Source organism: Pongo pygmaeus, chromosome 21 (genome assembly GCF_028885625.2).
Source record: "Pongo pygmaeus isolate AG05252 chromosome 21, NHGRI_mPonPyg2-v2.0_pri, whole genome shotgun sequence".
Lineage (NCBI taxonomy): Eukaryota > Metazoa > Chordata > Mammalia > Primates > Hominidae > Pongo > Pongo pygmaeus.
Window position 1 is genome coordinate 28,349,598 of NC_072394.2, and position 22,228 is coordinate 28,371,825.

The 22,228-nt window shown below is 45.6% G+C and overlaps 1 protein-coding gene across 2 annotated transcripts; it reads left to right on the top strand.

Annotated features, from left to right (window-relative positions):
* The first annotated feature begins 1,383 nt into the window (after window positions 1-1,383).
* On the top strand, window positions 1,384-20,773 carry PROKR2 (prokineticin receptor 2). 2 transcript variants are annotated; one of them, XM_054467614.1, is made up of 3 exons: window positions 1,384-1,846; window positions 3,960-4,425; window positions 17,237-20,773. In XM_054467614.1, exons 2-3 carry the CDS (start codon window positions 3,968-3,970, stop codon window positions 17,931-17,933), a joined length of 1,155 nt encoding a protein of 384 aa, XP_054323589.1. In that variant the 5' UTR covers window positions 1,384-1,846; window positions 3,960-3,967; the 3' UTR covers window positions 17,934-20,773. The 2 variants fall into 2 exon arrangements, with proteins under 2 accessions (XP_054323589.1, XP_054323590.1); XM_054467615.2 differs by lacking the exon at window positions 1,384-1,846 and having other exon boundaries at window positions 3,839-4,425; window positions 17,237-19,490.
* The last annotated feature ends 1,455 nt before the right edge of the window (window positions 20,774-22,228 follow it).

Consider the following 22,228-nt stretch of genomic DNA (forward strand, 5'->3'; position numbering starts at 1 on the left):
GCACTCAGGTCTTTGTCTGGGAGTCTCCTTGGGGGAAACCTAAACTAAGACAACTCCCCGTAGCACTCTGTTGCACTGTTTTCTAAGCACCCACTGTCTCCCTGGGAACCACATGTCCATCCCCAGAAAAAGCTCCTACTCTGCTGAGGGTGGTCAGGACTTGGAGTTACTACAACGACATCTGTGGGTCACCAGATCTGTGTGGAAGCAACCATGCCTTAACTCATCTCAGACGATTCCATGAAAGCACCAGCGGGCAGATGGTCCCAGGGGTCTGTTTGCCCCCATTGAATAGGGCAGGCATGGTCCATGAGTGAAGAAGCCTCTAGCTGAAGTTGGTAAGTACACACTATCCCAAAGAATGTGTTCAGGGCGTACAACTGGCCACCCCATCATCTCCCCCACTCAAGCAACAGAGCTTCTTTTGCCTCCGTATCTGGAGGTTGCCCTGAGCATGTAGAACACCTGCCCAATCGCAGCCCCTCCCCAGGATGAAAGCAAACAGCTGGCTCTCTTGCCTTTGATCATGCGGGAGAGATGCTAAGAGGTGGGGAGAGTGGGGTCAGGTTCCACTTAAGGTGGGAAAGGCAGAATCACAGAATGTCACAACCTGAAGGAGTTTGAAGTTCATTTACCCAAAAATTTTTAATTGGCAGCCTTGTGGACTGTGTTCAGTCTGAGACAGGTTCTCTTTGGCCAAAACAAGATTTTTGCTTTAACAAACCCAAAGAGTATTTTTAAAGTTCTCGAATTCCAGATTCTCTTGAAAACAATGGGAAGCTCTGACAAAGTGGAGTCCATGTTCCCACCTGCCAATAATCCGCTGGCTGAGGTTTAACGATGGGGAACACCTTTTTAGACCTTCAGGGTCCTGCCACCGTTTCAATCCTGTACGCCCAGAGCTTCCTGGGCACCAGTCATTTGAATGGGCAGTTCCTGTGTTTAACCAGGGAGGTCGTGGGAGGAGTTCGAACCTGTCAGAAGCAAAATGAAGGGCTCCGGACTCTCCGGACAGATGGGCTGAGGCACTCCTGGGATTGTCTTTATACGGCCATGGAATCTGATAGTGGTGGTCATCGCAAAGTTTGGGTGAGGACTTCAGGGGCTTTGAGCAGGGCAAACTGTCCCCATCCCCAGCTTCCTCCTGGGGGCCTCCTCCTTCACCGCCATGCCCAAAGGCCCACACTGCACTTGTTGGAGCCGGGCTTTCCTTAAAGGGTCACCTTCTAGTGGGCGCGGGCGCTGGCACTGGGCACCTCCGGAAGACAGGACTCTCCCCTCCTGCGCGCGCGACCCGGGTGCGGTGCCACAACTGGCGGCAGAGGGCGGTGCTCACTGTTCCCAAGCACACGGTCGAAACCCGGCTACTGTGTGGTCCGATTCAGACCGCATGCGAAGGCGCTGAAATCCGTGCAAGAGGCTGCCCCCGCTGCCCGGGGACTCCCGTCAGTGCGGCCGGAGCTACGGTGCCCGCGCCCTGGACGCACCAGCCCGAGAGCACGCGGTGGGGTGCGGGAGCTGGACACCCACCCTCGGCCTGGACTAGGAGGCAGGCGGGGACCCCGGGGCGGAGTCCAGCGCGGGGCGGGGCGCACAGGTCTGAGGCGCTGGAAAGAGCTGTGGGGGGCGGAGCGCCAACTCCAGCTGGAAGCCAGAGACCCCGACACGCCGGAGGAGCCCGCCGGGGCGAGGAAAAAAGAGGGACATCCGCCACGCTGCGGCTCTGCAAGTGCAAGTCCGGGTCCTTGAGGTGAAAACCGAGCGGCCCGCCTGCGCCCAACCACCCTGTGACCCTCGATCCGGCTTCCGGAGCCGCAGAGCGCACAGAAAGGAGGCGCCGAGACAGGTAAGGGCTTAGATCCCTGCAGTCCCGGGATTCAGTCGGTGCGGTGGGGGAGCCGCTAGGACAAGGGCCTCTGACGCCCACTTTTTTCTCGGGCATTCTGGCTGCTTTGCCTCCCGCCACTCTCGAGATATGCGTCGGGGCTGGCTCGAAGCAGGTGAGTTGGTTTCAGGAGATCCCCTCTGGACCCTCTAGGACCGGGTAGGGTACGGTAAGCGGAGTCTGTGGTGTGCGGGCGCCGGCGGAGGGAGCCAGCGGGTAGCTGAGTTCGTTGGCGAGCTCCAAATTGCAGGGGAGGGTGCAGGTAGAGGGGCACCTTCCTGAAAGGTGAGCAGAAAACAGCAAGCGTCCGTGGGGAAATTGCCGCGCACCGCATCCTCCACCCACCCGCCGTTTTCTTCCAGCCAGGAGGCCCCGCAACCTTTGCTTCTAGAGCCTGAATTTCTGACTTGATTCCTGTCCTTGCTAGGATGTCGCCTCTAGACGCCGACCGCGCGGCCGCGTTGATGGGGCGGGAAGGGGGCTGCTGGAACGGGTGCTCCCGGGCGGGGAGTGCAATCTACGAAAATGCGGCTGGGACCTGTCCCAGCCCGGGCGCGCGCCCTCTCGTCTTGGGTTAGGGGGCTGGAAATCCGAGGAGGGGTAGGACTCCCGATTCTTGGTCCCAGGCTGAGCAGAGGCTGCGGGGATTGGGGTGTCGCATGAGACGGAGGGGCGACCTGGAGAGAAGACACCTCCGGGTGTGGACGCCACTGGGATTTGCATCTCGCCTCTTGGAGGTTTTCACCTTGGGAAAGCAGCTGGCGGGCGCACCCCAGGTTAGGGTGTCTTTTGCTGGCGCGCAGTTCCTGTCCCTCGGCGTTCTCCTCCCTTCGCAGGAGTAGACCAAATGCATTGTTCAGCTGGGTCATCTCCTTGCTACCCAGCATCCCGCAGCGCCCACATGTGGAGTCATTTCCAGGTGTGCTGAGAGGCGAGGGGAAGGCCACTCACAGCTGGACAGCCAGGGCCCCTTTCTATAGGTGTTGGGATCTGGGCTCTTTTTCCAGCCCCTCGGTGAAGCCTTGTACCCTGGGGTGCCCTATCTCCTGTGGGCTCAGGGCTTCAGAGACTATTTTCCCTATTTTGAGACCTTGGTGACAGGACATGGTGCCTTTCAGGCAGGGTTGACTCTGGGTGGAGAACTAGGGCCAAGTGAAGGAGGTCAGATAGCAGATCCAAAGTTGGAGTAGGGTGGGAAGGGTGGCAGAAGATTTCTTTCTGGAGCTGGTTCCCAAAGAACGGGGAGCAGCAGGGGAATTCCCCTCCCCCACCCCACCACCGCCTCCTCCACCTACAGCGTCCTGGTCATGCACTCAACAGATATCTGTCCAGCCCCCACTATGCACCAGGCACTGGACTGGGCAGCAGGAATTTGGTTTACAGGAAGATTAGGACTCAGAGAGCATAAATCACTGGCCCAGGGTGACTCAGTCTGTCCATGTGAAAATGAACTTGGTGATTTCCAAGTCTATGGCTTGGTCAGTACAGAGGGAGTGGTGTCCTGCTTTGGAGAGAAGACCCCGCAGCATCCTGGCCCTCTTGCTTCATTGTCCCTGGCCAACAGGTGCCACAACGCTGTGACAGCTGTAGGAGCCTGGCCAGCTCATGGGAGCATCCTTGGAAACGTTCCAGAAGCCCCTGTGGGAGCTGATGTGTTGGGGGCTGGAGGATGACTGAGCAGACAAAGAGGCCCTGGCCCCTGGGCAAAGGGCAAAGGTGCACATTCTTCTTGAGAATTCTGGAGAGTCTGATCCATCCTATGCCATCCTTCCCGACAGCTGGGCAACCATGGAGGGTTTCCCAACTTACAGATCTCAGGTCTCCTCTCCCCGCATCCTGGGTAGTTCCATCTGGTTAGGCAGTGGGTCTGGTTGGCCTATACTTGGGGAACTCAGGGAATGTGACCAGATGTTCTCCTGCATGTTGCCCACTGGTTGTGCCTCCTTCCAGGATCCAGGACGGCGAGTCAACTCTCCCCAAGGATGTGGGCAGGGTGCTAGGCTCACTGACCCTGAAAGAGCAGAAGGTCTGGACCCTCACCCCTTGCACCTCCCTCACACCACTTTTCTTGCAGACATCACCATGGCAGCCCAGAATGGAAACACCAGTTTCGCACCCAACTTTAATCTACCCCAAGACCATGCCTCCTCCCTCTCCTTTAACTTCAGTTATGGTGATTATGACCTCCCTATGGATGAGGATGAGGACATGACCAAGACCCGGACCTTCTTCGCAGCCAAGATTGTCATTGGCATTGCACTGGCAGGCATCATGCTGGTCTGTGGCATCGGTAACTTTGTCTTTATCGCTGCCCTCACCCGCTATAAGAAGTTGCGCAACCTCACCAATCTGCTCATTGCCAACCTGGCCATCTCTGACTTCCTGGTGGCCATCATCTGCTGCCCCTTCGAGATGGACTACTACGTGGTAAGGCAGCTCTCCTGGGAGCATGGCCACGTGCTATGTGCCTCCGTCAACTACCTGCGCACCGTCTCCCTCTATGTCTCCACCAATGCCTTGCTGGCCATCGCCATTGACAGGTGAGGATGGTGGGCGGGGTGAGTGATGGGGCTGGGCCAGGCTGTCTCTTTCCTCATTTAGGCTCTGACAGGCTGGCATTGCTCCAGATAGGAATGCTCACCAATCTTTGGAGGGCAAGAAGAGGTCTTGTTTCTCCAGTTGTGTTCTGTTTCCCCAGATGTGAGCAAGACTGGGGCTGCTGAGTGGCCCATCTCTGGGCCATGCCCCCAGATACCACATGTGCTTCAGATACAGGCATGCCACATGACAGTGTGTGACATCAACACAAAGGGAAAGCAGAAAGGGCAGGCAGCCACTATCTAGAAGCCACATGAGAGTTAACTAGGGCAGCTTCCAGCCAGGAAAACACGTACTAGGCTTTTCCTGTAGCCACCCTCCAGGTGGAGATGTGAAACATTTCCATCACCTAGAGAACCTTCTGTGCTCCTCACCAGTCAATCCTTCCCCACCAGGCAACCACCAATCTGATTTCTATCATTACAGTTCAGTTTCACCTGTTCTTTAACGTCATAAAAAATTCATACCGTATGTGCTGTTGTTTCTGATAGACTTTGTTGCAGAGCTAATTTTAAAATAACAGGGTTTGTTTGTGCAAAAGAGGAAAGGACATGCTTGCTTTTGCTTTTCTGCATACTTTCATGTGCTCATTTGCATACATTTGCATGAGATATTCCAGAAGTCCTTGCTCTATTTTATTTTTTCCTTTCCTTTATGTATTTATTTATTTTTTGCTTTTATTATTTTTAATTGACACATAATGATTGTAAATACTTATGGGATACAGAGTGATATTTCTATGCATGTATGTACACAATGTGTAATGATCAACCAAGGTAATTAGCATATCCATCACCTCAAATGTTTATCATTTCTTTGTGTTGGAAACATTCAAAATCCACTCTTCTGGCTATTTGGAAATTATATAATAAATTGTGTTAATTATATTCACCCTATAGAGCTGTAGAACACTAGAACTTATTCCTCATCACCAGCCCTTGCTCTATGTTAAATTTATAAAGTAAAATGTATAATAGCAGTTTATGACAAACCTTACACACATTTTGTTTATGTGAACAGTTGCAGGCCAGCATCGGACCATCACTGGCTCTGTTCAAGGGGGCAGAGGTCACCTTCTCTTGGTTGCTGTCCACCATTGTAAGCTGTGCTTATTAGGATGATCTGCTTAGTCATCTTTTTTCCTTTCATCGTTTCAACTCTTAAATTTTTCCCCTGTTCTCAGTGCTGCTTAGATTTGTTCTCTTTAATCAACCAGTTTAATATTTTTCATTTTGGTAATAAAATACACAGACGGGTGTAGGAAGCATCCTCCTTCCTTTGTATAACATAATTCCTGCAGGAAAAACAATTTTACTACAACTCTGAGGCTCTCCAGCCCTGAAACCATCCCTTATGAAATGTGTACCTATCAACCAACTGCACAAAATTCTCCAGGGAAAATGGTGCAACGTATCATTTGATAGAAAGATACAAAGTCAGCCCGGGCGCGGTGGCTCACATCTGTAATCCCAGCACTTTGGGAGGCTGAGGCGGGAAGATCACCTGAGGTCAGGAATTTGAGACCAGCCTGGCCTGCATGGTGAAACCCCGTCTCTACTAAAAATACAAAAATTAGCTGGGTGTGGTGGCGGGTACCTGTAATCCCAGCTACTTCGGAGGCTAAGGAAGGAGAATCGCTTGAACCTGGGAGGCGGAGGTTGCAGTGAGCCAAGACTGCACCATTGCACTGCAGCCTGGGTTACAAGAGCAAAACTCTGTCTCAAAAGATACAAAGTCAGATTCCTGGGCTCCACCCCACCCTCTTGAATGGGAATCCCTTGGGCAAGGTCCCAGGAATCTGCATTTTTATTCCTTGAGTGATTCTGATGCTCACTAAAGTGAGAGTGTATTCGTCAGGGTTCTCTAGAGGGACAGAACTAATGGAATATAAATATATATAAAAGGAAGTTTAGTAAGTATTAACTCACATGATCACAAGATCCCACAATAAGCCATATGCCGGCTGAGAAGCAAGGAGAGCCACTCCAAGTTCCAAAACTGAAGAACCTGAAGTCCAATGTTTGAGGGCAGGAAGCATCCAACATGGGAGAAAGATGTAGGCTGGGAGGCTAGGTCAGTCTCTCTTTTCACATTTTTCTGCCTGCTTATATCCTAGCCAAGCTGGCGGCTGATTAGATTATGCCCACCCAGATTAAGGGTAGGTCTGCCTTTCCCAGCCCACTGACTCAAATATTAATCTCCTTTGGTAATGCCCTCACAGACACACCCAGGATCAATACTTTGTATCCTTCAATCCAATCAAGTTGACAATCAACATTAACCATCACAGAAAGTAAGTACTGTTCCCATCCCCCTTGTCCCACTGAAACCTTTGTCTTTATAATGCTGGTTTGGTTTGGTTTCATTTTTTGTAGCATTGGAGTTTCTTGGGAAGCAATTGCCTTGTTACAACACCACAGACAACAGAGTGGGTCCTTTTCCACCCCAAACCAACTCTGCCCCAACCAGCTTCCCAGCTCCATCAGCAGTTCCATCATTCTCTCAGGCATCCAAGCAGGGAAAAGTTACCATCATCCTTACCCTTTCTCCCTATCCTACTTCCACTCACCCCACCCCATGTGTTCAGCAATACACCAAGTCATGGCAGCTCTCCTTCCAGCTTTATCTCTTAGCAAGTCATAGTTGGGCCATCACAATGCTCTTCTAACCTGTCTTTTCACTCCCCAGGGGCTCCTGACTGTCCCCTGAAATCCATACTCATCCATATTAAGCATAGGAATATCATCATTGATGGATCTTCCTGAAACATTTCATTGCTTACAAAATATCTAGAAATTCAAGTGCTAACAGAATACATGTCAAATCCTGAGCCTAGCATTCCAGGGCCCTTGTAATCTGATATCAACTTTAATTTGCTGTCTTTCTAAATTCATGCTATGTATGGAGATACTGAGAGTATTTTCCAGAAGACAATGTGTTTTAAGCACAATAACTATGTTTTCTATCTTTCTCCACAGTGCCTAGCGCAGGGACTTATATCTGTGTCTTAGCTTGGATTACTCCCAAATCAGACTCTGAGACAAAGATTTATGTGCAGGTAACACCCAAGAACGAATTAAGCAAGCTTTCACTGTGGCAACTAGAGCATATTCCTGCTGAGGGACTCGTGGAGCCAGCGTAGATCACAGCTCTACAGAGAGTTCTTCCAGAGGTGGGAAGTAGGAGGGAGCTGGGGTATTTATACACCAGCTCCCCATAAGTCATTGATGAGGGCTGCTCTGGAAATGCTGTACAGGTGGCAGGTGGTAGGATAGGGAGAAAGGGTAAGGATCCTCTTCTCCGATCAGGTTCTAAACTAATTGAAAAAAATAAAGCAAAATGCTAAGAAAGATGGATGGCCAAACTCTCACCTTTGCCCCAGTGATCCTGATTTTGGAGAAGGGGGCTTTTATCACTGGGCACAGTCAATTCCAGAATTAGATAGGCCTGTGTACCCTAACACACGTAGGGTGGGAGAAGCACAGGCCTCCCTGTCCTACTACAAAGAAATATCAGAAGGGCCACCCAATGCTGTTTCCATGTGCCACAGCGAGGTCCATCCAGAGAGAAGCCTAGAAGAGGTACTATTTCAAGTCATAGAGACCCTAGAAGGAAAGGATTGGCCCTAAGAAACACATCCAAGCAGACAGATGAAAACAAAGACCTTGCCGGTGTCCCTCTTGCAAATGAATGAGTCATAGGAAATGATTAGCTTAAACAATGTGTAATAGCTTTCAACATCCCTTATGTATGTTTACCTTCTTAGAACGTGACAAAAAGCCTTAGAGGTTGTCAGTGATGTTATTAATTATCCCCACTTCACAGATGAAGAAACTAAGTCCCCCAACCAAAAGTGATTTATCCAAGTGCACAGTTTGAGTCCAGGTACACAGCTGGAATCCAGGTCTTCTGAATAACTCCTAGGCCAGTGTTATTGCTTTCTGATTTATTTGATGACAACTCTGAATTTTGGAACATCATACAATGAGAAAGATGTTATTGGAGGAAAAAGAATGAGAATTTAGGAATTGACAACAGAATAAGGAGAAATGTGGAAATTCCCTTTGGCATGGGTTATTGAAATACTTTTTATGATGGAGCCAGATTGAGAGAGAGCTATAAAGTTGTGAATTTGTTCTGCATTATCTAAGGCCTTTGGACTCAGTATGGGAGGCAGAATAATGTCCCTCACCCAAGGATAACCACATCCTAATCCCCAGGATCTATAAACACATTACATTACATGCCAAAGGGGAATTAAGGTAGCACATAGAATTAAGGTTGCTAATCAGCTGATCTTAAAATATAGAAATTATACTGGATTATCTGTGTGGACCCAATGAAATCACAAAGATCTTTAACTGTGGAAGAGGGAGGCCAAAGAGTTTGTGTCAGTGATACAATGCAAGAAACTTGATTGACCCTTGCTGGCTTTGAAAAGGGAAGAAGTTGTCAGCCCTGGAATGCTGGCATCCCTAGAAAAGGCAACAAAAATAGATTCTCCCCATCAGCACCTCCAGAAAGAAATGCTGCCTTGCCAACATCTTGATTTTAGCACAGTGAAAACCATGTCAAACTTCTGACCTCCAAAACCGTAACATAATATATTTGGGTTGTTTCAAGCCACTACGTTTGTGGTAATTTGTTACAAGCAGCAATAGGAGACTAATTCACTCAGTCATCATGGAGAGTCAGTGATTGTGAGATGTCCCTGCCCCCAACAAGAATGGGCCTGCCCATTTGTTCCACTCTCCAGCCCTGTGAGCCTTGTACCATGCAGGCAGGTCATGCAGGTTAATTTGGCAAGGCCAGGTCACATGCATGGCTGAAGAACCCCAGCAACCACTGTGCATATTAATATACTTAGCTAGGGTGCAGCCAGTGGTTGGGGTAGGATCTAGCTTCATCCTAGATCTTCAGAAAGTCAAAAGCTGGGGAGAGCCATGCTGCTTTGGTATCTCCTCTAATGCAATTCAATGATCAGAGCCACTGTCAGGCAGGGGGCAGGGAAGAGAAGATAAAATAACTTTGTGGCAGAAATATTGGCAGGGACAGGAAGAAATAATGTGACAGAAGGCCTTCTTAGTCCAGTCAGAGACTTGGAAAGAGTGACTAAAGGGTCTGGTCACAAAGGAAAGGTAAGTGGGATAGAATTTTCTACAGGCAGCTGCCAAAACCAGCTCAGTTGGGGAGACCCTACCCCAGCAGCACTAGAGGAATTAAAGACACACACAAAAATATAGAGGAGTGAAGTAGGAAATCAGGGGTCTCACAGCCTTCAAAGCTGAGAGCCCCGAACAGAGATTTACCCATGTATTTATTAACAACAAGCCAGTCATTAGCACTGTTTCCATAGATATTAAACTATCCCTTATGAGAAATGAAGGGATGGGCTGAAATAAAGGGATGGGTTGGGCTAGTTATCTGCAGCAGGAGCATGTCCTTAAGGCACAGATCACTCATGCTATTATTTGTGGTTTAAGAACGCCTTTAAGCGGTTTTCCACCCTGCGCAGGCCAGGTGTTCTTTGCCTTCATTCTGGTAAACCCACAACCTTCCAGCGTGGGCATTATGGCCATCATGAACATGTCACGGTGCTGCAGAGATTTTGTTTATGGCCAGTTTGGGGGCCAGTTTATGGCCAGGTTTTGGGGGTGCCTGTTCCCAACATGTCCCCCTTCTTTGATTTGCAAATCGATAAAAGCAAAGGCAGCTTTGTCACAGTGAGCTACTTCTCACAGGAGTCAGGATCCACATCTGCAGACTATGCAAAGACAAACAACACAGATTAAAAGCACAATCATCATTGAAATCACAGAGCTTCCAAGTGTTTTTATCCATTTTAATGGGTTACTAGCTGCTAACCTGTCTGCACCTCCTTTAAGCACTCCAGTTCTTGGCATTAAGGTCAGGTGTGGGATGCTTTAAATATTTGTTCTTTAATTTTGGAATATCCAAGACAAGTTTGTAGAACGTCTTTCTAGATGCTTTTTTATTCTTTCCCAAATTTTGATCTTATTAAGAGCTATTAATAGTTTCCACAAATCTTTATGTTTAGCTTCTACAGCGGGCCATATCATTTGAGGTTGAGGTGCCACTATACCACCATGGTTCCAGATAATAGGAACTCTTGCCATACTTCTTGCCATTTCTACCATCTGACCATTTTGTTCAGACCAGCTGAACATAGTGTGGCCATGGCATGCAGATTGAGAGGTGCAATTTAAGCTAAACATCTCCTTAGGGGACCAACCAATAATGATTCCATAGGAATTGTTGCGCAGCACCTCTGCATGTTCTGCAATGCAATCTTCCTAAACAAGTACATTCATTATTTCTGGCCAGGTTCTATTTTGTTTACAAACAGGTATTTGAGGGTGGTATGCCTCAATTATAGGAGCAGATTTATTATGCTAAATACTGAGATCAGAAAGCATGTGTAACTGCATCATAGAGTGATTGTATCCAGGCATTATTGCCAGCCAAGATTGATAAATATGCTCAATAAGTATAATTGTTCTCTGTGTCAGCCCTTGTTGAAGGAATACTCATGGCAGTGGTGATCACCGCTATCATAGCTACCATTAAATTACTCATTGTGACTGGTTGTCCCACTTTCCTCAGGTTTTCTTCACCATCTGTGACAGCTTCTTGATCTGTCCCCAGGTGGGTGGCTGTGTTCAACGGATGTTGCTTGTGACAGTTAGGGTCCTTCTCAGCATCAGTCTCGACATGGCTGCAACCGGGGGGTCCTCGGGACCCTCCTGGGATCTCTTCCTCAGCATCTGGCTCACGATAAGGTTTCAGATGTCTTGATGGTATCCAGATTGGCTGTTGATTTTGGCCTGGAGAAACACAAGCATAACCTCTACCCCAAGTTATTATTTTACCTATTTCCCAATTTTTTGTTATTGGATCTCTCCACCAAATCAGTTATTCTGCTTCTGTCTTTGCAGCTGGTTTCTGTAGGTGCTGTTCAGCTGCTGATAACATCTGGCCTTTGAGCAGGCTCAAAAAATGTAAAGTTAATAATGCTAGATTCAGTTGTGTATGGACTGTCCTGTAATCCCTATTTCTCCCCCTTTTTTGTTTTTGTCATCAGTTGTTTATCTGTATGAAATAGTAACTGGGTATTTTAAATTAACGGTGTGGAATGAACCATGTATGAAGAATCAGAAATCACATTAATAGGCATATCAAAGGCAGTCAATACCTCAATTACAGCTACAAGCTCCGCTTTTTGAACTGAAGTATAGGGCGTCTGGAAAACTTTATTTTCAAGCCAGAAGAAGAAGCTTTACCATTACTAAACCCATCTGTAAAACGATGAAAACACTTAGCAGGCTGCAGGTTGTTTACTGCAGGAATTGTAAATGCAAACCGTTCACAGTCTTGCTCAGCTAAAGGGATAGTAAAGAAACAGTCTTTTAAATCTATGACTATCAAAGGCCAGTTTTTGGGGATTATAGCAGGAGAAGGCAATCCTGGCTGTAATGCTCCCATAGGTTGTATAACTGAATTGATGGCTCTTAAATCAGTTAACATTCTCCATTTACCTGATTTTTTCTTAATTACAAAAACTGGAGAATTCCAAGGGGAAAATGTTGGAGCTATGTGCCCATTTTCTAATTGTTCAGTAACTAATTTCTCTAAAATCTCCAGTTTCTCTTTACTTAGCGGCCATTGTTCTATTCAAATTGGCTTATCTGTTAACCATTTTATTTTTTTTTCTTTTATTATTATTATTATTATTATTATTATACTTTAGGTTTTATGGTACATGTGCGCAATGTGCAGGTAAGTTACATATGTATACATGTGCCATGCTGGTGCGCTGCACCCACCAACTCGTCATCTAGCATTAGGTATATCTCCCAATGCTATCCCTCCCCCCTCCCCCCACCCCACAACAGTCCCCAAAGTGTGATGTTCCCCTTCCTGTGTCCATGTGTTCTCATTGTTCAATTCCCACCTATGAGTGAGAATATGCGGTGTTTGGTTTTTTGTTCTTGCGATAGTTTACTGAGAATGATGATTTCCAATTTCATCCATGTCCCTACAAAGGACATGAACTCATCATTTTTTATGGCTGCATAGTATTCCATGGTGTATATGTGCCACATTTTCTTAATCCAGTCTATCATTGTTGGACATTTGGGTTGGTTCCAAGTCTTTGCTATTGTGAATAATGCCGCAATAAACATACGTGTGCATGTGTCTTTATAGCAGCATGATTTATAGTCCTTTGGGTATATACCCAGTAATGGGATGGCTGGGTCGAATGGAATTTCTACTTCTAGATCCCTGAGGAATCGCCACACTGACTTCCACAAGGGTTGAACTAGTTTACAGTCCCACCAACAGTGTAAAAGTGTTCCTATTTCTCCACATCCTCTCCAGCACCTGTTGTTTCCTGACTTTTTAATGATTGCCATTCTAACTGGTGTGAGATGGTATCTCATTGTGGGTTTGATTTGCATTTCTCTGATGGCCAGTGATGGTGAGCATTTTTTCATGTGTTCTTTGGCTGCATAAATGTCTTCTTTTGAGAAGTGTCCGTTCATGTCCTTCGCCCACTTTTTGATGGGGTTGTTTGTTTTTTTCTTGTAAATTTGTTGGAGTTCATTGTAGATTCTGGATATTAGCCCTTTGTCAGATGAGTAGGTTGTGAAAATTTTCTCCCATTTTGTAGGTTGCCTGTTCACTCTGATGGTAGTTTCTTTTGCTGTGTAGAAGCTCTTGAGTTTAATTAGATCCCATTTGTCAATTTTGGCTTTTGTTGCCATTGCTTTTGGTGTTTTAGACATGAAGTCCTTGCCCATGCCTATGTCCTGAATGGTAATGCCTAGGTTTTCTTCTAGAGTTTTTATGGTTTTAGGTCTAACATTTAAGTCTTTAATCCATCTCGAATTGATTTTTGTATAAGGTGAAAGGAAGGGATCCAGTTTCAGCTTTCTACATATGGCTAGCCAGTTTTCCCAGCACCATTTATTAAATAGGGAATCCTTTCCCCATTTCTTGTTTTTGTCAGGTTTGTCAAAGATCAGATACTTGTAGATATGTGGCATTATTTCTGACGGCTCTGTTCTGTTCCATTGATCTATATCTCTGTTTTGGTACCAGTACCATGCTGTTTTGGTTACTGTAGCCTTGTAGTATAGTTTGAAGTCAGGTAGTGTGATGCCTCCAGCTTTGTTCTTTTGGCTTAGGATTGACTTGGCGATGCGGGCTCTTTTTTGGTTCCATATGAACTTTAAAGAAGAATCAATATCATGAAAATGGCCATCCTTCCCAAGGTAATTTACAGATTCAATGCCATCCCCATCAAGCTACCAATGACTTTCTTCACAGAATTGGAAATAACCATTTTAAAGGTATAGGTTCTGGAGGCTTAACAATGGCTGCCATCAAAAATGTTATCCTAGTCTTTGGTGGGAACTTTGTCTTTCCAATTGAAGTGGTTCTTTCAAATCTTGCAAATTTTTTCCTAGTCCCATACCAGGGACTTACCCCATTTCATGCATCATATGTTGATTCTGAGGTCTATATAATTGTTCTGGAATTAGAACTTGTTGTAATAAATCTCTCCCCCATAAATTTATAGGTACAGAAGTTATAATTGGTTGAATAGTCCCAGGTTGTCCATTGGGTCCTTCACAATGCAAAATATAACTACTTTTATATACTTCAGGGGCTTTACCAACTCCAACTATGTTAAATTAAGTGGGTTGAATTGGCCACGTGGACAGCCAGTGCTGTAGAGAAATGATTGAAATATCTGCTCCTGTATCCACCAAACCTTTAAATTTTTTTTCCTGAATAGTTATTTCACAGGTAGATGTTTATCAGTAATTTGATTTACTCAATAAGCTGCTTTTCCTTGTTTATTTGTGCTTCCAAATCCTCCTGTTCATTTAATTTCACTTTTCCCCATTTCCACATACGGCACAATCAGGAGCTCTGCCAGACACTCTCCTGGCTCTGCTTTCCAGGGAACAGAAGCAGATATAATAATTTGAATTTCTCCATTGTAATCTGAATAAATGACTCCTGTATGTATTTGTACCCCTTTTAAATTTAAGCTAGACCTGCCTAGAAGTAATCCTATCATCCCCACTGGCAAGGGTCCACAGACTCCTATTGGGACCTTTTGCAGGGGTTCCCAGGCAGAAGACTCACAGCTTTTGTGCAGCATAAATCTACTGCAGCACTACCAGCTGTGTCAGGAGACAGACATTGTACAGGGGTCAGGGAATGGCCTGAGCTGGAAATGCCCCAGTTTAGAATGGGGCCTGGGACGGGCCGCTCATGGTGTTTTCCGAAATCAGGTTCCCATCTTTATCAAACTTAGAGTGACACTGATTAGCCCAGTGTTTTCCTTTTTTACATTTTGGACATATTTTGGGCTCAGCAGTTTTCTTTTTTCCCCTATCTGGTGGCCTGACTCGCTGATTTTTTCTACATTCTTTTTTAGTATGACCATGCTTCCCACAGTTAAAACAAACTCCAGGAAATAGAGTATTTCCTTTATCCACTCTCAGTCCTGCCATTGCCTGTGCTAGCAGAGTAGCCTTATGCAGATTACCTCCAATACCATCATAGGCCTTGATATAATCAACTAAATGCGCTTTCCCTCTCATAGGTCACAGAGCAGCCTGGCAATCGGGATTAGCATTGTCGAAAGCTAATAACTGCAACACTTTATCCTGAACAGCCAAATCTGCAATCACCTTTTTAAGAGACTACTGTAACTGAGCTATAAAATCCACGTATGGTTCTTTTGGTCCCTGTTTTATAGCACTAAAGGAAGGGTATTGTTCTCCACTTGAAGTGATTTTTTCCCAAGCTCTAATGCACACTCCTCTAAGCTGTTCTATGGCATCATCCTGCATGACCACTTGTGCATCCAAACCAGCCCAGCCGCCAACCCCCAAAAGTTGGTCTGCAGTTATATTAATTTGAAGTTGGGCCTGGGCATTTCAAGCAGCCTGAATGGAAGCTTCATCTGCCCACCAAGTTTTAAATTGTAAGAACTGAGCAGGCGTTAGACGAGCTGGAGTAAGAGCATCTCAGTCAGTAGGAATCATCTGACTGGAAACAGCAACATTCTTTAACAGTCCCACTATAAAAGGAGAACCTGGTCCATACTGATTTATAGCTTGTTTAAATTATTTGAGTAATTTAAAAGGAAAAGGCTCAAATGTAGCTATAATATTTCCCTGTTGATCTGGGGGTTGTATTCTAACAGGGAACTGCCAAGCCTCTAAATCACCCTCTCATCTACGTTGCTGAATTCCTGCCTGAATAGAACTAAGAGCAGTTGCTTGAAGTGCTGCTCGAACAGTCACTGGGGCAACTACTTTTCACCCAGTGTCCTCCAGAAAAGAAAGATCTGGAGGGTCTTTTTCTTCAAAATAATAAGTAGGGGGTGCAGAAGAGTAGGGATGAACCTCTCCCTCCTTTGCCGCTTTAGCTTTAGCTGGCAAATAAACCTGCTCTGTAACCTCTTCTGTTACTTCGTTACACTCTCCTTCCTCCTCATCATCAGTGTGAAAAAGTTCCAAGGTGGAACGAACCAGAGCCCACACTCGTCCCATTGTTACCCTGATGCCAGTTTATGGCCAGGTTTTGGGGGGCCTGTTTACCAGCAGGCGGCATCCTGCTCTTGTTCTCACCTGACTCAAGCTCCAGGTATGAAGTACATGTTCATTTCCAGGGTTGATTTGTTTCCTCCCTGTCCTTCATGCCTCTTATCTTCATCTACCTTATCCCAAAGCATTCCTCCCCTACCCCCTACCCCAACCATAAGATGCATAGAAATGATGCCAGGGCATCAGGTGTCTAAATAGGTGTCATTAGGTCTCTCTGGAAAGAAAGTATTCAATCCGCACAAATGAGCTCATTTCCTACATAGGGCTCCAGTCTGTCTCCAAGACAGTGTGGCTTATTGGAAAGGGCAAGGGTAAAGACTTCACATACCTTCTCATTTGAGCACAAGATGGCCCAGGGAGGTGGGAGCAGAAGCTTTGTATCAAGAGCCTGGATTCTGGTCCCTGCATGATGTGAGCTTGGGCAAGGCGTTTACTTTTCATTAGAGTCCTTAGATTTCACCACAAGTCCACCTTGACTCTCCTGCCTCTGAAATGCAGGATGACAGCTCATGGGAGGGGAAGCAAGTTCTTGCCAACTGCCCTGAGAAAGGCTCCCACCTCTGTCTGGGGGCCACAAGCCCTTCCGTCACCTAAACCATGAGCTATTTGGAATGAAGAGCTTTGAGAGTATTGTATGTTCTTGGGCAGAATGACAAGATGGAAACCCAAGGTGGTATAATAGGATGCTTAAGAATAATAACAGAGCCACAAGTATTTATTGAACACCTACTATACACAAAGCATTTTACAAAAATTGCCATATTTAGTGTTCACAGTAGCCCTGCAAAGTATCATCTTATTCCAGGTTGCATTTGAGGAAATAAATCTCAGGGAGATTGAATAATTCATCCCAGACCCCAAAGCCAATCCAGGGAAAACCCATGATTTACTCAGCCTGTTTGACCCAAAGCCTGTGCTGTTTTCACTAAAACACTTCACTATGCCAAATGATGTTGCTAAAATAAGATGAAGCTTGTTAAAGCTGGATAACAAGTACATGAGGATTCACTGTGCCACTGCTTTAGTGTATGTTTGGGGTTAGTTACAAACTAACGTTTCCAAGTATTCATCATTACTACTGTTGGCTTCCCTCCCCCACCAGATATCTCGCCATCGTTCACCCCTTGAAACCACGGATGAATTATCAAACGGCCTCCTTCCTGATCGCCTTGGTCTGGTTGGTGTCCATTCTCATTGCCATCCCATCGGCCTACTTTGCAACAGAAACTGTCCTCTTTATTGTCAAGAGCCAGGAGAAGATCTTCTGTGGCCAGATCTGGCCCGTGGATCAGCAGCTCTACTACAAGTCCTACTTCCTCTTCATCTTTGGTGTCGAGTTCGTGGGCCCCGTGGTCACCATGACCCTGTGCTATGCCAGGATCTCCCGGGAGCTCTGGTTCAAAGCAGTCCCTGGGTTCCAGACGGAGCAGATTCGCAAGCGGCTGCGCTGCCGCAGGAAGACGGTCCTGGTGCTCATGTGCATCCTCACGGCCTATGTGCTGTGCTGGGCACCCTTCTACGGTTTCACCATTGTTCGTGACTTCTTCCCTACCGTGTTCGTGAAGGAAAAGCACTACCTCACTGCCTTCTACGTGGTCGAGTGCATTGCCATGAGCAACAGCATGATCAACACGGTGTGCTTCGTGACGGTCAAGAACAACACCATGAAGTACTTCAAGAAGATGATGCTGCTGCACTGGCGTCCCTCCCAGCGGGGGAGCAAGTCCAGTGCCGACCTTGACCTCAGAACCAACGGGGTGCCTGCCACAGAAGAGGTGGACTGTATCAGGCTGAAGTGACCCACTGGTGTCACACAATTGAAAACCCCAGTCCAGTACTCAGAGCATCACCCACCATCAACCAAGTTCATAGGCTGTATGGGAAATGACATCTGTGTTCATGCCTTCCCCGTGCCCTCAAGAAGCTGAACGCTGCAAAGTCGTAACATACAATGAGACTAGACATGAACCAAATCAGCTGACATTTACTGATATCCGCTCGACACCTACTGTGTCCACAATCCCAACAAGGAGATTAGATGCAAGGAGCAGCAACTGACATGGACTGAACACATACTGTGTGCAAACCACACCAATGAGATTAGACAGGGACAGCAGGAGCTGACATTTACTCATCACCTACTGTAATCAAAAATATTTGATTACAATCAAAAACATATAAAAAACATAACAAAGTAGCAGAAGCTATTGGAGTTCCCAAGCTATCTCCAGATATATAGATAGTTCACCCTCCATCTTCCCTAATTCTGTATCTTATCAGTGCAGGAATATCAAAAAGCTATAGGCCAAGCATGATGGCTCATGCCTGTAATCCCAGCATTTTGGGAGGCTGAGGCATGTGGATCACTTGAGGTCAGGAGTTCAACCCAAGCTGACCAACATGGTGAAACCCTGTCTCTACTAAAAATACAAAATTAGCTAGGTGTGGTGGCGGCGGGCACCTGTAATCCCAGTTACTCAGGAGGCTGAGGCAGGAGAATAGCTTGAACCTGGGAGTTGGAGGTTGCAGTGAGCTGAGATTGCTCCACTGCACTCCAGCCTGAGTGACAGAGTGAGACTCTGTCTCAGGAAAAAAACAAACAAACAAACAACAAAACAAAACAACAACAACAAACGGCTATAGAAGAAGACTCTTAGACACAATGGAAATGTAACAATAAGTTTGTCAGTGCGGGGTTTACAGCATCATGGGAGGTGCGTTAAAGCCATCATACTGAACTTTCCCACCCACCTCCTACTGCCTCCCAGGGCATTCGCTAGGATTTTGGCTTCAAGAAAAAAAAATTCTTATAGTCAGCCCAGCCTTATGTGGTTATCCACAATGGTGTAATTTCAAAGGAAAGAACCTAAAAATCACTTTCCCACTGATGCTTGAAAGCTTATCATTTTATTTGGATGGAGATGGGTAATCATGAGGTGTCAATTTTTGCCTCCTCAGTGCAAAGGACTTCAGTGGCTCTGGGGTCAGGGGGAAAGAGGACAGAGAAAAAAGTGGAGGTTGCCACTGGCAATGAACATAATCTCTGTGGGCATTTTGCTAAGGACTGGACCACTTTCTAGAACACTCCCTCTTTTACAAAAGGAACTCTACCTAGAATCCAAAGACCTGGGTTCAGGTTCTAACTCTAAGACTCAAGTCCTAAACTCATGATGTTTTCTCTCTCTGTCTCAGTTTTGCTTTAATGAAATGGCGATGATGAAAATATCTGCTCTTCCTACCTTGCAAGACTGTTGGGAGAGCCCATTGAGGCCATAGTTTGTGAATGTGCTTTTCAACTGTGCACACGATAAGAATGGAGAAGTGATATTGAACAGTTTATTTGGAGGGAGTTTATTTGGAAACCCCATCCACTGTGATTTATTAGAGAAATACCCACACTTTTTCATCCCTGTTCTTTGGACGAAAGATTCCTGAAGACTTCACAGTGTACCCTGTCTACAGTGGGCCAAAAAGGGATCCCTGTTCTTGGTTATAATCTGGGAAATTTAACCTCAGATTCTCAGTGACCCCAAGACTCTCAGCATCCCCGTGGTCTTAGAAGTGTTGACAGTCTTCCCTGCATGTTGCAAAATAGCACCCTAGTGCTGCATAAATATCACTTCTGAATCTGTTTGTATTATTATACATTTGTGGTAACTGTATGTACACGTCTTCATTTCTTCTTGATTCATTTTGAAGTGGTAGCTATACAAATGGTAACTGGTTTGGGACTGACCCATGCATATTTGGCCAATTCCTAATTTTTTATAGACAAGGAATTAATTGTTTGCTTGTTTGATTGTTTTTATTATTTGTTGATTTGTTTCTCTGACTGAAGTTTCAACCAACGTTTCTTTCTATCACCGCCCAGCAGACTCACCTTCAGCCCAATCATTGTACTCTCAGAAAATGCAGGCCGGCACAGTGGCTCACATCTGTAATCCCAGCACTTCGGGAGGCCAAGATGGGCAGATCACCTGAGGTCAGGAGTTCAAGACCAGCCTGGCCAACATGGCGAAACCTCATCTCTAGAAAAATACAGAAATTAGCTGGCATGGTGGCACATGCCTGTAGTCCCAGCTCCTCAGGAGGCTGAGGCATGAGAATTGCTTGAACCCCAGAGGCAGAGGTTGCAGTGAATTGAGATCGCACCACTGCACTCCAGCCTGGGTGATAGAGCAAGATTCCATCTCAAAAGGAAAATAAAAGAAAATGCAAACACATCATAATATTAGCCTAAGCAAAACTGTTAATTCTGATTTACAAAAATTCTTACTTGCTTGGCTTTGAAATGCATTGTGTAATTACAAAATTATAAAATTATACAATGCATTTCAAAGCCAAGCAAGTAACAATTTTAGGTTACGTACATTTCTATAAATATAATAATTGTATTTTTATTTATTATTCTATCCTGGCTCTTAGCCAAATCAGGAGATTCTTTAGGAATGGACCGTGTACCAGTCAAGTCTGTCAGCAGGATTCATCACCCTTTTCCTTTTTGTCCTAGAATATACCAACTTCCTTTCATTGAAATTTAACTGAAAAAACTTTTGTAAATATCAGTGTGTATTTGTGATTTTCCAGTGATTAAAGTGTAATGTTGTTATCCAATTAAATAATTAACATATGGAATTTAGTCACAGGTTTCAAGTGCTTTCTCTGATGATCTTTTAAGTGTTTTGGTATATAGATATGAGTGAAGTAATAGCTACCTAAACAGTCCAACCTTGAAACAGAGAAGGAACTTATTGAAGGCATTTTTAAACAGTGGTAGCTCATAGCATTAATTAGCCTCCTCTCGGTTACATCCTTCAAGCTAATGGGCCCGGAGTGTATCCATGCGTGCAAATAAGCAAGGAACCACAGTCCTGAACTGATGTGATGCCTTCATTCTAAAACAGTCTTGTTTGTTCCAATGAAAGCTGCTGATTGCACGGTGACTATTCATCCCTCCAACTGGTAATAAATTAATTACACTTGTATTTAGTCTTTTCTTCTCAAGACTAATTAATGGTAAGCTTAAGACACTTTTAATATGCTAAGATGTACACACTTATGCCTATTATTATATATATTGAAAAATTAATCTCATTTAGCAAAACAGATCCATTTCCTCAGCCAGAATAAGAAAAAAGATGGCTCTGTAATGAAGCTATTAAAGGCTTTTCTATCAGCATTCAACATTTAAAATAAGTTGCTTTACAAATTGAAGAAATCAAAAGATGGCTTCAGGCTCTCAGTCATGCGAAGCAATCCAGACTTAAAGAGGAAGAAAGAATGTGACATGTAGGAGGTGATTAGAAAACTTAAAGTGAGTTCTGTTTCTACAGGAAAAATGATGGCTTTGAAACATATCCTTCCAATTTAACAGCTATCTCTCCTTTGGCTCAAGAGGATGGGTGCGCGTGCACACACACACACACACACACACACACACACACACACACACACACACACACACACACACACACACATATCACAGACCAGGAAAGTCCTTATAAGGGCATATAATTCAACTCACTCCTTTCTTAGGTGAGGAGATCTGAGTTTCAAGAGGAAATGCCTTGCTTAAGGGTACAGCTAACGCGTGCTGGAGCCAAGATATTGCCCCAAGATTTTCACTCTGATGCAGCGAACTGCACTTGGGGACTGCACTCCTGACTCCTAAGGAGTGGACCCTCAGCTGGTTTCTGGCCTCCCGGCAGAATCTTAAACTGCAAGGAAGATACTGTTCCTCCCGCTGGCAGGCCAAGAGCATATCCAATCCAAGAGACCATAATTAAGACTCCAGGATTCCAGGGAAGCCAGAGAGAATCACCCCAGAATTATCCTCGTGCTCCTGCCTTTCTTTTTTCCTAATGAGATAAATGGGCGTGGAGGGGCTCTTAACACATTAGACTTGAATGCACATGGAGCTATTTGCAAGTGATTCAGGAGCCAAATGGGAAAGCAGGTTGTGCTGAGAGGTAACCCAGCCCCAGGAAAAGCAGGTGGAGGGGAGGGGGTTTGCCCGCACTCGAAGACAAGGCAAGTACAGGGCCACCCACAACACAATGTGCAGTCTTCACCCAAGCCACTGCTGGCTGACTCA